The sequence below is a fragment of the Martes martes genome, assembly GCF_963455335.1.
Source record: "Martes martes genome assembly, chromosome: 1".
In the NCBI taxonomy this organism is placed as follows: Eukaryota; Metazoa; Chordata; class Mammalia; order Carnivora; family Mustelidae; genus Martes; species Martes martes.
This window is the reverse complement of record NC_137888.1, coordinates 131,446,450-131,461,277: the sequence shown is the minus strand read 5'-3', so window position 1 is coordinate 131,461,277 and position 14,828 is coordinate 131,446,450. Positions and strand designations below refer to the sequence as shown.

General features: G+C 44.1%; 2 protein-coding genes across 4 annotated transcripts in view; one reads left to right on the top strand and one right to left on the bottom strand.

Annotated features, from left to right (window-relative positions):
• Nucleotides 1–723, bottom strand: part of OXNAD1 (oxidoreductase NAD binding domain containing 1) — a 37,113-nt gene extending 36,390 nt beyond the window's left edge. For 2 of the 3 annotated variants that reach the window (XM_080821709.1, XM_080821711.1), the window contains exon 1: nt 379–723. The gene's annotated coding sequence lies outside the window, so the exon portion shown is untranslated. The remainder of the gene's footprint in view (nt 1–378) is intronic. The other variant, XM_080821712.1, reaches the window with a different exon arrangement.
• Nucleotides 724–931: 208 nt separating this feature from the next.
• DPH3 (diphthamide biosynthesis 3) lies at nt 932–7,851 on the top strand. Its single transcript, XM_080828609.1, has 3 exons — nt 932–1,165; nt 1,905–1,979; nt 5,414–7,851. Exons 1-3 carry the CDS (start codon nt 1,058–1,060, stop codon nt 5,477–5,479), a joined length of 249 nt encoding a protein of 82 aa, XP_080684735.1. The 5' UTR covers nt 932–1,057; the 3' UTR covers nt 5,480–7,851.
• The last annotated feature ends 6,977 nt before the right edge of the window (nt 7,852–14,828 follow it).

The window sequence follows — 14,828 nt, the reverse complement described above, 5'->3', positions numbered from 1 at the left end:
TTCAAACCGTGGTTCAAATAAACTAAGTAATTTGTCTCCAGGTTTCGGGGACAGACAGGACCTTCATTTCCTAACTGGGTGATTTTTCTCAAGATACCCAACTCTCTGTATCTCAGTTTGGAGGTTAATAATATGGAATAACATCTAAACTCCCGGGGTTTATGTTAAGAATCGTACCCAGCGCAATAACCTGGTACATAGCAAACTCCCCATAATAAAAGGGGATGTTATTGCTATTTTACAAATCACTGTCATGTAATGATATGCTTGGCAAACACAGGACTAGAACGCAATCTGCCTTCACTCTCTTGGTCTTCTCGACAACACAGTGTAGGGTATTTGAAGATAAACCGGGGTGAGGAAGAGCCGGGGGTGTACCTGAGTAGCGAGTGCAGCCACAAACTACAAGGCAGGCGTCGCCCAGAGCTCAAGGTCATTCGGTGAATCAAAATTCCAAGAGAACTTTTCGTCCGTCACCGGGGACGCCGTAAGGGACGTCCGAGAGGCAGAGGTGCTCCGGTCGCCGCCTGAGACCCAGCAAAAGAGCGACTCCCCAAGGACGTCAAGGGCCGGGTCGATGCCACCGATTCCGCGGACCCAGCTTAAGGCCTCTCTAAGCTCCGCGGACTTGAGGACGGCGGCCGCAGAAAGGGCCCTCCACTGCTCGCGCCGCGGGAACCAAGCGAGCCGACCTGCCGAACTCTGCCACCCTCTCCTGGGAACTTCCGGTAACGTGACGTCACAGCAGCGCGAGCTATCCTCACATTTTATTGGTCGGTAACTCCGACCGCTGGCGTGGAGCGCATAGTACCACGCCGCGAGCCGCCACATCCAGTGTCTCCGCCTCTTAGCTCCGCCATCTCCATGGCGACCGCCACCCGGTCACCCATTTGGCCTCCGAGGCCGGAGTTGCGTCATTGTCTATGCGCCGGAAGCGATCGCTCCTGAGGCGGCGCGGGCTGACAACACCCGGCTGGGACCAGCGCCCGCGAAGTTAGACCTTCCCGAGCAAGTGTCGGCGGGCGGGGTCTTCGGACCTCTGCTGGCCCCTGGGACAATGTCCGTGTTTCACGACGAAGTAGAGATCGAGGACTTCCAATATGACGAAGACTCGGAGGCATATTTCTACCCCTGCCCGTGTGGGGATAACTTCTGCATTACCAAGGTAACTTCAGAGTCCCGCCCGGAGGTTTGTCGGAGCACGCGCGTTTGCTCTTCCTCGTTCCTTCCGCCGTTCTGTCACCTTGCGGCTCACACGCCCTCTTTATCTTGTCTCTGAGTCCCCGTAAAATTGATACTTTGATCTGTCAGTGGGCACATCGTCCTGGTCTTTAGTTTGGCCGAGGGGTGGAGAATGGGGGTGGGAAAAGCTAGATGGCGGGAGCATGAGTCTTGCCATCCTTCCCCACTTAGGGTCCCACTTGCTGGGATAGTTATTTGGAGGCAGGGTTACGTTTTCATCCCAGGGGTTTGAGGCGACGAACCTTGGCTAACCTTCCTGGGTCAGGTCTGGTCTTTTTTTGAGAGAGGGAGTAGAGGCGGGGGGGGCGGGGTTACGGCATAGGAGCAGAGGTAGGAGAGAGAGAATCTTAAGCAGGCTCCAGGCCCAGTACGGAGCTGGGGTGGGGCTCGACCTCAGGACCCCGAGATCATGACCTGAGCTGAAATTAAGAGTTGGTTGTTTAACCGACTGAGCCACCAAGGAGCCCCTCTTCCTGGGTATTTTTAAGTACCGCTTGGCCGGAAGAATGGAGTTGGTATTTCTCTGGGCAGGCCTTTTTGCCCCTCACAGACCTTTTAGGGAGGTGAGCCACAAAGGAGCTTGCCCCTAGGGGTGGAAGGAGTTTGGAAGGAGGAAATCGCAAAGGGAAGACGATACCAAACGGTTTTTTATTTTGTTATAGGAAGATTTGGAGAATGGGGAAGACGTGGCAACCTGTCCTAGCTGCTCTCTTATTATAAAAGTGATTTATGACAAGGTAAGTAGTTGAATTTTAAAAGGTGTCAGGGAAGGTTGCGAGGCAAGGACCTAGAGCAATCTGTAAGTGCTGGAGAATATTTCTTAACAGTGTGTTAGGTAAACGCTATGTTTTTTTTTTTTAAACAAATTTTACCCCCCCAAAAAAACACAAAATTTTAAAACTATTACTAAACAGCTGTATTGTAAATCACAACTTGAAAAACTCAAATTAATTAACTCATTTTAGCTTTTGAGAAGGCAAAAAAAAAACTGCACTGTAGTTAATGAAAATTGTTGATTACTTATTAAATAGAAAAATAATATTTAATTGGCAGTCTATTCCTCTTTTATTTAATAAGTAATTAAAATTGCAGAGCTCCTAGACTTATTTTGGCGGGAACAGTTGTATAGTATTTCTTACTTGGCTTCTATGTATAGAACTCCACATTATCTTGTTTGAGGTATGTCATAGCTGCAATTTTACAATTTCATTTTGGTCTTTAATTTACTTACTGTTTTTCACTCAAAGATATTGACAGTAGAAAACAAATGTTCAATAAGAACAATAAACCCATCCCTACCCCAGCTTTTGGCCAGTATTTTGAATGGAGTCTTAAGTAAGAAGCTTTAACAGGATTTTTTCATTTTTCCTTTTTTTTTTTTTAATATGATTGACATATAATGGAGCTTAACATTCTTAAGGCTGAACCCTAAACTGAGTATAGGGAATGTAGCACCAGGCACTTAGTCTCATGTGAGAAGCTTGCTATAATTTAGAAGTTTACAGATTTATTCTTATATCAAAATGTGTTCTAGAACAAAAACAACAGAATAAGGGAGATTAGGAGTGCTGGTACGAGAAGAAGTTGCAATTTTAAATAGGGTGATCAGGGCAGGCCTTATTGAGAAAGGCCTTATCAAGTATAGATTGAAAGAGGTGAGGAAGTGAGCCCTGGGGTATAAAAAGCAGTCCAGCAAAGGGAACTTTGAGTGGACAGACCCTAAGGCAGGATATGTGTCTGATTTTATTGAGGAACAGCAAGTGTGACCAGAGCAGAACAGATGAAGGTGAGAGAGTAGCCCAGGAGGAAAGTAGCAGAGTCGGGCAGATCACAAAGGTATTTCTGGGCCACTTTAAAGACTTTGACTTTTGCTGTGAATGACTTAGGGAACCATTGGAGGATTCTCAAGCAAGGGAATCCAACTTAAGTTATAATAGAGTGACTTTGGCTGCTGTGTTCAGAGTAGACTATGTGGAAGCAAGGATAGGAGTTAGGATATAGCAAGGGTAACAGTTAGGAGGCCCTTAGATGAACCAGAGTTGGAGATGAATGGCTTGGACCAAGCTGTGGCACTGGAGGTGGTGAAAGGTGGTTGGATTCTGAATACACTTTAAAGGATAAAGATTATTTTTACTGATTGAATATAGGATATGAGAGGAATCAAAAATGATTTCAACATTTGTGGCCTTCATAACTGGAAGGATGCATTTACCATCAACTGACGGGGAGGTGTCTGCAGGCTTAGGGGCTAGAGTTAGACATACTAAGTTTAGGAGGTCTTTTTTTGATCCAGTTGGAGAGCAAGTAAGAAAGCAACTGGATATGTAGGTCTACTGTTCAAAGAGAGAGATCAGCTAGTGCTGTAAATTTGGGAATTATCAGTATATAAATAGCATTTAGAGCCATGAGATTGGAAGAAATCACCAGGGCTGTGAATATAGGTAGAGATGGACAAAAGAAAGAGCTGAGCTCAGCCACTCCCAATATTTAAAGGTCAGGGAGGAAAGTGGGGAATCAGCAAAGCTGGCCAAAAAGAAAGGAGGAGGAAAGCAGCGGTACCATATCCTGGAAGCCCGATGAGAAAAGGTAGAAGAAATGAACAACCTTATCAGATGCCACTGATAGATAACTGGAAATTAACCATTGGCTTTAACGGGGAGCCATTTGTATGGTGGTAAGAGCAGTTTTGATGAAGTAATAGAGACGGAGCCTGATTGGTGGAAAGCTTACTGGAGAGAACAAGAGAAGAATTTGAAGTAGCAAGCATAGACTTTTTTTTCAAGGAGTTTGCTGCAAAGGGGAATAGAGACATGGGACCTGTTGATAGAGGATCAGGAGAGGGTTAAGGTGGTAGACAATCAGCTGTGTTGGTGAATATAGACACAGGAAGTTAGATTTAACCAAGTTGGTGGTTTTGTCAAGTAGGTAGGAGGGAGTGGCAGAAGAGGGATTGTAATAATTGACCGTGGACTTTAAACTAGGTCCAGAAAACATAGAGAGGAGCAGTGATGATATATGTCATGACATAAGAGTCAAAATTGGTGGGTTGTAGGGAGAGAAGGAGAACAGTGGCTGAAAGGAGCAACCAGGCCCTCCTCCTGTCTATGTGGTACCAGTGCTCTGAGAGAACTCCCAGCCACTGGGGAGGTTATAGGGGAAGCAGTGTCTTTAGGGGTTGGCCTGTTCTCAGACTCAGCATTATGGTCATTTGGGGCAGAATAACTCCCTGCTGTACAGAGCTGTCCAGTGCATTGTGGGGTGTTCAGTAGCATTCCTGGCCTCTACCCATTTGATGCCAGTAGCACTTCCCCAGAATGTCTCCAGATAATGCCACATGTCCCCTGGAGACAATATTAGCACGCCCCTCCCACTACCTCTTGAGAACCACTGTGTTAGAGCAAGAAGGCATGGGAATGTTTTAAGGAAGAGGTTGAGAATATGGAGCAATGTGCTGATCAAGAGATCATAAATTCCAAAGAGGAAGTTGGGGTGGGGGAGGAGGCCCCAGGTGCTGGGTAGGAGTGGACTGACCCTGCTGGAGATCAGCCTACATGAGATGAGGGGTAACCTGGAAAGCACAGGTGTCTTGTGGTAGTGGACGGAAGCCAGGATACATAATCAGACTGAACATTTACAACGTAGATGACCCTGCAGGTTATCTGGTCAGGAAACAAAGAGCTACCCCTTTTAGTTGGAAGAAGTGATTACCTTGAAGAGGATAGGTCTTCAAATGACTGAATAGTGAAGTGGAGAAGTTTTAGTGTAGTAATTAATACAGAAACTTAAGAAGATGTGATATATCTTTACAAATCAGATAAGGTGTTTTAAGTGTGAATTCAGGGCTAAAAACTGAAAAGCACTTTTAAGATTATAATTCTGGTGCTGTCGTGGACTCTTTGAATAAAGACGAAGTGGTGTAGCAATGAAAAATGAACAGACCTGCAGGGCCCCTGGCTGGCTCAGTTGGAAGAGCATGCAACTCTTGCTCTCGGGCTTGTGAGTTCGAGCCCTACGTTAGGTGTAGAGATGACTGAAAAATAAATAAACCTTGAAACAAAAAAAAATTTTTTAAACCTTAACAGCTAGATTGATTCTCCAACAAAACTAAAGTCAAATATTGATGCATTTGTGACACACTCCATGATTAATATAATTTCTTACTCTGTCTTAGGATCAGTTTATGCGTGGAGAAACAGTGTCACCCCCTTCCACCCACAAAGAATTAGTTAAATGCTAAAGAGGACTTTAGGAATCTACATCCTGAACATTTGGGAGTGAGCCAAGCTGGAAACATCAAATGCAAAGTCACCGGCTTCCTTCACGAGGACAACCCTTCCATAGTTGGCTGTGCCATTAGCGTGTGGCTCTTTACCATTGGCTGCTGAGTTCATCTCCAATTAAAGAAGCAAGTCCATGACGTGACATGCCTGGATTTTGTGCTTAGAACTTTGAATTGAAAATGTTCTCCATTTTCCATGTGAGTTTAAGGGAAGATCATTTCAAATCAGCGCTTTCTTTCTCTCAGTATCATTTTTATGTCTTACACCTGATTTCTTCCTTATCCGATAACAGCATCATCTACCTCAAAGTCATTAGGATTCCTTAAAAAAAGGGGGGATTATGTTTTTGGCTTAGTTATTAAGATTATTAGAATTAGCCCTTTCTTTGAAATTGGACATCCACTTTGCCATTCTAAACTTAAGCAAATTTGTTGCTTTGTCCCGCTGTGGTTTCAGGTCCCACACCAAGCCAGTCTGCTCAGTCTTGCATTCATAAGAACTCAGTTCCTGTTCTGTGTTGCATACCATTACCATTGTACTTCCTACATTCAGTTCTGGTCATGGTATTATAGAGAAAGTATACCGAGCTCACAATTTTTCCAGAGCCCGAAGATAGAAAGTAAGGTCAAAAAGTGAAATGGTCAAGGAATTGGAAGTTTCCTTATCCATATTCTACATGTGCCTTGAAAATTGGGACAAGATAAAAAGAAAAGCAGCCAAAGGAACTGAAGTTGGAAGCAGAACAAAAAGAAAAAGTTGCCAACTTAGTAAACTGAATGCTTGAGTGGCTTTGCCAGATCCAAGCAGACCATATTTGTGTGATCTGGTCTTGTCTGTCGCACTGTGTTTAGCTAAGGCTAATGACATGACGCGAGAGAGGGCCCCCTATCAAGGCTTCGTGGCCGGCAGCAGCACTTTCGGCGTCACCTCGGCATCAGGTCACTAGCCCTGAAATGTAGAGCTGCTACAACAGCTCTTGCTGAAGATGAACCTGAAGATGAGATGCCTCTTCTAAATAAATATGTCCCTAGGGACACATCTAACCAGTGTTTATAGGCTGTAACTGAACCAGACATCCACTCTTACAGAGAGATGTTGCCCTGGAAAAAAACAAATTTATAAAGGTAGGCTATCAGTCCTCCTTTGCTGTGGACAATAGCAAGAAATTAGAATCACATGAAAATCCAAAAATGTCTTTCATATACACAACTTTGCAATGTGTTTCTAAAATTTAAAAAAACAAAAAACAAACAAACAAAACAACCTCACTGATGCCTGGCAAGTTGTTTGGGGAACAGCTCCTGCAATTAAAAAAAAACAGCTTGCCAGAATGTGACCATTCTGACCGTTCTACTACTGGTTGATAAATGGGCTGCATTAGTCTAAGGCCTAATAATTCACCAAAAATTGTATGTGAGAAGGACGGGGTACATTATGTATTATTATATGACATTCTTCATGGCATGAGAAGTCTCATGGCTATTTGGGGACACTGATGTCCCAGAATTCACCCATGGATTAGAACCAGTGGCAGCTCAGACGAAGAGAGCATGGTATATGTTACCTCATGGGAATGAACTTCAAAGAGCAAAGAACTGTTCCATGCTCAATTTTGTTGGTTTTATAGATACCGGTAATACCAGCTCCTTCAGCTGATGATGAATTTAAAACAAACAGGCACCCTTGATGTTGTGAACATCGAAGGAATAAAAGTTGCCCCACTCCAAACATTCCAGGAGGAGTGAATTAAACTGCACTGGCAATCAGTGACCAGTGGTAATCCTGCAGTGACGGGAGTGAGTTCGTTTCCAAAGCAACTGAGTTACTAAATTTGCTAACTACAAAAGAACTTTTCTGTTAAGCAGAAAGTAAAACCAAGGTCTTTCAGACACGATTACAGTTCTGTGTGATATTCTGTGCCTTGTGTACCTTACCAGACATTTCAGACCACCTCTGAGAACTGATCTGTAATCCATGCTCTGTCTCTTACTAGCTTTGTAGTCTTTGGCAAGGCCAGTGGATTTATCATCTCTACAATTTGAACTGTCAGTATTATAACTTGCAGGAGCTGAAATGATAATTGAAACCTTTATAGACTCAAAACTAAATCATGAACTACTAGAGAAAGACAATGCTTCTTTATAACTTGACGTCACCACGCTTCTGAGTTTGAAAATAAAGTCAGCTATTTAAAGTATTCTGCACATATTTTAGTGTACACATTTGGAAGCAGTTTTCCTGGGAAGCACCCAACACTTTTGATTGCTGTACAAATAATTTATTACCAGAATAAATTATTGACATACTAAATAAAGTCATAATTCAAATCAGTTTGTTTTCATGTGGTTTTCTTCCCCTAAATACCAGCATCTTATATTAAAAAAATTGGGGGCCTCCTGGGTGGCTCAGTGGGTTAAGCCTCTGCCTTCGGTTCAGGTCATGATCTTGGGGTCCTGGGATCTAGCCCCGCGCTGGCTCTCTGCTGGGTGGGGAGCCTGCTTCCTCTCTCTCTCTCTGCCTGCCTCTTTGCCTCCTTGTGATCTCTCTCTCTGTCAAATAAATAAATAAAATCTTAAAAAGGGTGTAAAAAATTTTGATGTGATTTTGTATGAGGTAGAAGTCTTTTCAACCTGTTTTGGAAAATTGTAAGGAAGTTTCTGGTATGAACAGGAGAGTTTTGAAATGGTAAAGAAATTGCCACTGATTCTACAGTTTGGCCACATGGGTTTTGATTCTGGATTTTTTCCCCCTGGGAAAAATCTTTGAGTCAAGTGGTGAAAAGAGTTGACATTCTTAGTTGAGGAATTCAGTTTTTGCTGGAAAAGAAGGCTGCTATTCTGTTTAAGGCTGAAGATCCATTCTTGCAGCAGTTTGAGAGCCCAGCTATGATCAGAACACAGTTTGAACCTCAGTTTCTCCACTATGATCTTGGACAAGTTACTGAATCTTTTTGTATCTCTCTGTGCTTGTATGTGAAATGCAGATCATCGTAATATCTCTCCTATGGTTGCTCTGGATTCATTCATTAAGGAAGTGCTTATGGAGTCCCCACCACATGCTGGGCACTGGGTAGGGTCTCTGCATGCAAGTGGAAGAGAGGAAGTAAGATTAACACGCTGCTGTTAGGGCCCAGAAGGAAACACACTAGGTGATGGGAGCTGCGGCAGGTGCATTGATAAAGGGCAGGCAGAAGGTGTCTCAGGTCCCATACTTTTTCCAAGATCTGAAAGGTAAGAAGTCTTGTGACAGATTAAGTGAGCTAAATAACTAAAACATTTAGCACAATGACTGTCATATGTGCAAAATAAAGGTAAACTCTGCTAATTCCAAAAGGAATTCAACATGGTTTTGAGCATTGACAGCATTCTTAGACTGAATATATGAAGTGAAAATTATTGGACACCCTTCCCCCACACTTACTGAATCTGGGGTGGGTTTTAACAAGCACTGCAAGTGATTCCGATGCAGCTAACATTTGAGAACCTGAGAATCTCTGTGTTGATTCTAATATGCAGCCAAAGCTGAGAACCACTGGACTAGAAAAACAGAAAATTCATAATCACAGAGTAGAGAGAATCCAATTTTTTAAAAATGGTCACACCTGCTTTGCCTGTGGAAAAGGACTGTGGGCTCAGTTGACCCCACACCTTGTATTCAAGCGTGCAGTCAGCCTCAGCAAGTGACCTGAGAGCCCAGGCTGGGCCAATGAGCACAGTGGGAGAGCCCCACCCTGGGCAGTCCCTGGGCTGCACCCTGTTTAAGCAATCATGTGTTTTCCAGCATACACTCTGGCTGCTAATTACACACCTTCCAAAAGTGACAGCTTCTGCAGATGTAAGTAATTAGGATTACTCTAACTCCATTTGATGATGCCTGTCATTCCCTACTTCCTACAAAGCCAATTGCTCATGATTACATGTTTGGGAAGCCATTTTACAAATGATTCCTCGTTAAGGGTTTAAAACAAAAGATATATGAATAAGAAATAGTTAAAAATACTCCCACCCTGCCACCAGCTCACAAAATGTTTAAAATGTGGGAGGTGTATCTAAGGAAGTCACATGAGGGGCATTTGACGGGGGTAGGTGTTCGATTCAAAGTGGATCCCAAATAGAGGTAAATGTCTAGTAAGGGATCAAGCATCCCAGTAAGTGGCACAGGGTCACAGAAGCCACTTCTGTGGGTCAGCACTTGGGACTGAGGCAAGTAGTTCCCATTTGAGACCTGATCATGGTAGCAGGGTTTAGTCACTAAGCAAAGATTTGGCAGCTGACTTCATTCTTAGAGGGGAACTGAGTTCTTGGATAGGGGCAAATGTGAACCTTTGGACAAAAATTAATGCCAAGATTGAGGGTGGAGAAGAGGGGAAACAAACCCTTAACCCAAACCCACACCTATGTTCCAGGCTCTTTCTGTAGGAACAGCACTCGCCATCCAGGGTTACCCAGAGGGCACTGGGTCCCAGTCTGCAATCCCAAATGGAAGAACTTGGAATATTACTGTACTGGCAGGTATCTCTGAACTACCAAGTGGTGATAATGGCAAGAGTGAACCAGCCTGGATGAGGAATGTGGACCACTTAATGAGATGAAATGAAATAATACATTTGTTAGAGTGCACATAGTAAGGGCTCAAGAAATATTTAATCTCACATATTTCTTGCTCTGTTGGAAGTGACTCATGACTATGGGTCTGGGGAAGTTGCCTGAATTTACACATTAAGACAACAGATTCAGCCATGATGTATAGGGGTCTATCCAGAGACACCAAAGAACCATGAGTGATAGAGAATGAGGGATTTGTTAAAGGATTAGACTACCCAGTTGTGAGAACTGGAGGCATCCAAGCAGGGCTGTTACCTCGGGATTGAGCCTAAAGTAGCTATAGGTCAGCTAACCCGGTAGTTGGAAGAGAAAGCTTGATATGAACAAGAGAAAATGCAACCTGGAACCCACCTCTGTCTTTCACCACCTCCTTGACGCTGTGGGTGACTTCAGGGGAAGCTGGTGTCCTTCCTTGTGGAGTTGCATAATTAGTCAGCCTAGAACAAGGCAAGCTAGTAGATCAACAACAATGTGTGTGAGCACCCACTATTTCCTGGTCCCCTGCTCCAACCTTTAGAGCATAAAAAAAAAATGTGTGCTGCTTTACAAGTCTTTTTCTTGTGGTCACTGCTCTCTTAGGACCATACCAGAAAGGGAATTCTGGGAAGGCAGTCCTGTAGTCCCAGTTTAGCTAATTTGGCACCACATGCAATGTTGGGGAAGCTAAGGCAAGAGTGGGGCGCTTACCTGTTCTTAAGCAGGTAAAGTGATAACAGCAGGATGTCATTTAGATTACATTGTGATGTTGATATCATTATCCCCGTGTTAACTGTTAACGGAAACAAAGTCTTTATCAATGTGTCAATCAGGTGTTGTATTTCAAAGTACCCAAAACTTAAAACAGTAGTCTGATAACGTCTCTCTTACGTGTCTAGGGGTCCCTGGGGTTGGTTGATCCTGGCTGGATTGGTGGCTGTGAAGAGCAGGCTGGGTCTGGATCTGGTCCCATGCCACCCTTCTTCCTCAGACCAGAGACTAGCCAGGACAGAGGTGCAACAGCCATGTCTGCCAGTTTACAGTTGGCCAAAACAAGTCACGTGGCTGAGCTCACTGTCAAGGAGACAGGGAAATAGAATTCTCCCAGGGAGGTGGTGGGAAGGGAAGGAGCGACTATTTTTAGAAAGTAATCTAATCGGCCACAGTCATTAAGTGTCAGGCTTGGCATTTCAAGCCAATACTTTTGACTCCAAATCGCATGTTCTTTCTTCCGTGGCAGGGTTGGAATAATTGAAAAACTTCCCAAGTGATAAAATGGAAGCGGTTTGAAACATTAAAGCAAGTCAGCCCCTCTCATGTTGTTGGCCAGACATCAGACAGCAAGCCCATGGGACTAGTTTTTGCTACATACGCGTTTTGAGATGCGCAAGGCTTTGGCTGCCTTTTCCATATTCAAATTCAGAGCAATATAACTCTAGTCATAGCAGATCAATATTTCCAAAGTCTGCCATGCAATCCAGTTGAAGATATTTATTAGCTCTAATTATAGAGAGAAATGGGGCTTGGGCTCATACGATGTCATTAAAAATGAGATGTAATACCCACGGGAACCTACACTACCCACCTTCCTGATGTGTTTGTTTCCCGGTTGCTGGAACCTCAGGAAGATCATTTTGAATGATCCTATGGCAACTAATTCCCTGACGCGTTCCAGCGGTGCCCAACAGTTTGCTCTCCAGAATTTTTCAAATCAGGTGAGCAGTGCTCACTTCAAGTCTCAGATGACTTGTGTGGCCATGTCTGAAACCTTGAACTTTGGACATTGGACAGAGTCTGCTAGTTAGAGCTTACATGTTTCTAGCCAAATGTGACCTATTCATGACTTGTCCATCTGGCATGGCTAAGCACTCACCACTCTCTGCTGAGCTGGGAAAAAAAAGTCAGTGAAGTTAGACACGAAGCAGGACTTTCTGCTTATAAAAGTGTGAAGATTGTTAGTAGTTACCCCCAAAATGTATAAGTAGTGTCATTCAATCAGTAAATATGCTTGAAGCATTTTTTTGTTTATGAGAGTTGAGCCTAATCTGTACGGGGGGGTATTTAAAAAATAGAATTATATTATGGAGAATCTTTAAGAACAGGATGGAAATGTTTTTCATCTGTAAGTGACCCAGATGCCTGTGTTGGTAGTTAAAGGATTGGAAACTTGGTGCTCTTTGCCAAACTTATACCTTACGCATCATCACTATTTTTTTAAAAGATTTTACTTATTTGGGAGAGAGGGAGGGAGGGAGAATGAGAGGGGGGTGCAGCAGAAGGAGAGAGAAAATCGGGCTGCTTGACCAGGGGTTCTATCTTAGGACCACAAGATCACAACCTGAGCCAAAGGTAGGTCTTTAACTGACTGCAGGCACCCCCGTCATCACTTTTAAGGGAATCACTGCATGGATGTTAACTAGGCAGAAAGAACGTCGACCACGGCCAGATGGCTCCAGTTTTCTTGCTTGCTCCTGTACCATCTGTGAGCTCAGTGGGTCAGGGCCCTGGGGAAAGAGGCCAAGGACATTACTGGTCACCTGTCCAGGCTTTGGTCTCTCAACTGTAAAACCAGGGGGGTGTGAAGAAATAATTCTGAAGGTCTTTCTCAGCTCTGTTCTGATGTGACTTTTGAGCAGGTAAATGATTATTTCTCTTGTTTGATGTAGTTGTCCTGATCTGCCTGCAGGAGGAACCCAAGGATGAGTGCTGTGCTCTGGGCTGGGGGAGGGGGTGGAGGAAGAGAAGGAGTGGAGAGCTGACAGGGGCTAGGGCTATGGAGGGAGCCAGAGCCCCACCGGACAGGAGTGTTGACAGCCCAAGACCGTGCCAGCAGCTGAAACCTCCTGGGTCCACATGCTCTCCTTCCCAAGGGGCAGCCTACTTAAGGTAAGCGACATCTGTGGGAGCTTCACTCCAAGGTCTGAGGCAAACACAGCTGCCTGTTACTGGCCTAGGTGACATCTTGAGACCACCCACCTAGCATTCTGGCTTTTGCATTCTGGAACTGCCCTGTCCAACATGGTAGCCACTGGCTACATGTGTTTTTGTTTTTTGTTTTTTTCTTAATCTACATTTCAATTCAGATGAAATAAAGTTAAGAAGTCAATTCTTAATTTTGAGTACGCGTGTACACATGTAGCTGTGGCTTGCGGCTACCACATTGGACGATTCAAGTAAAGAACATTTCCATCATGACAGAAAGTTCTATTGAATGGCTCTGTTGTAGAATGCCATGCTGTGCTCAAACACTGAAGAAATATAAAATGCCTCTCCCGACTTCCTCTTCTTAGTTACCTTTCTTTCTTCGCTTGCATTAGAATGGCCTAGTAATACTTTCTTAGAGACTGAAAAAGATGAGATGTTTGACATCAAAGACCTGGGTTCATGTCTCAACTTCCCCATAGCAAATTTACAAGAGTCACTTCCTCTGTTTCTTTGTCAGTAAAATGAGGGTAATGAATCACCTCCCCCAGGCTGTAAAGATCAGATGGGATAATAAGCATGAAGTTATTGGTAAGCCCTATTACTGTACAAATTCTCATCAAGTAATGCACAAAGAGTAGAAAGGGAGGAAATTGTCATTAGAATTCTGTCCAAAAAGGGTTGGCTTTTGGAATAATATTCGTGGGCTTCTCAGAGGGACTGTAAAGGTAAAATAAGGATAATTTCCTTGAGGGGGAAAGCACCTACCTCCCACTTCCCGATGCTTAGGGGGTCTTCGTGCAAACACGGTAGGCCTGAGAAGAGGCACGACCTTGTGATTTTATAATGCAAGGTCAAGGGCCTTCTGACCCCTGGAACTGTAAACACACACCGTGAACATGAACTCAGGAGTCTCTGGAGGTACTTGGAAGATCCTCAGGAGGCTCGCTGTTTGTCTCAAGGAGAGGAACGGCAAGAGAGGTTTTCCTTCTTCCTTCGTCCACGTGACTGCCTAAATTCATGTGAAATTGTGTCCATGCTCCAGTCACTTTCAAGTCACCTCCCATGTGAGTCTGTTGGTTCTCACCTAACAATAAATTGTTAATAAATTAAATTTATTGAATTAATTTATAATTAATTAATTAATTAATTGTCAATGCATTGTCTCTCTTCTGTATGAGTGTGAAGGGATCTTTTTTGTTGGCAAGATTGTTTTCTTTGCCCAGCGGGACCAGAGGATACTTGGATTTCTGATGTGGAATGGAGGTACCAAAGGGAAAGCCCCCTTCTGGAGGAGATGGGCTCAGAGGAGGCAAGGGCTGGGTTTCTGGCTGATTTCATGCTTGGGATGCTGCAAATGAGACTAGGCCAGAGGACAGCAGCAGCTCTGGTACCCCGAGGTGCAGCAATGACGCAGCTCAGGAAGGGAGAGGAGTACTACAGGCCAGTCCTCAGACTGCCGGGCTTTATGCCTCTAGGATGGCAGACTCATCGATGACTCTTAAAGTGTTACCTCTGGAAAAGTCCTTGAAGTGAAATCTCTCTCTCTTTTTTAAAGATGTTATTTGTTTGTTTGTTTAGGGAGTGAGCAGAGGGAGAGGGAGAGAGAGAATTGCAAGTGGACACCACGCTGAGCACAAAGCCCCATGAGGGGCTCGATTTCATGACCCTGAGATCATGACCTGAGCCAAAAGCAAGAGTCAGATGCATAACCTACTGAGCCCCACCGATGTCCCTGAAATTTCTGTTTTAAGTGCTACAAAGCTTTGCCTTACATGGGATTTCAAATCGCTGAGCTTTCAAC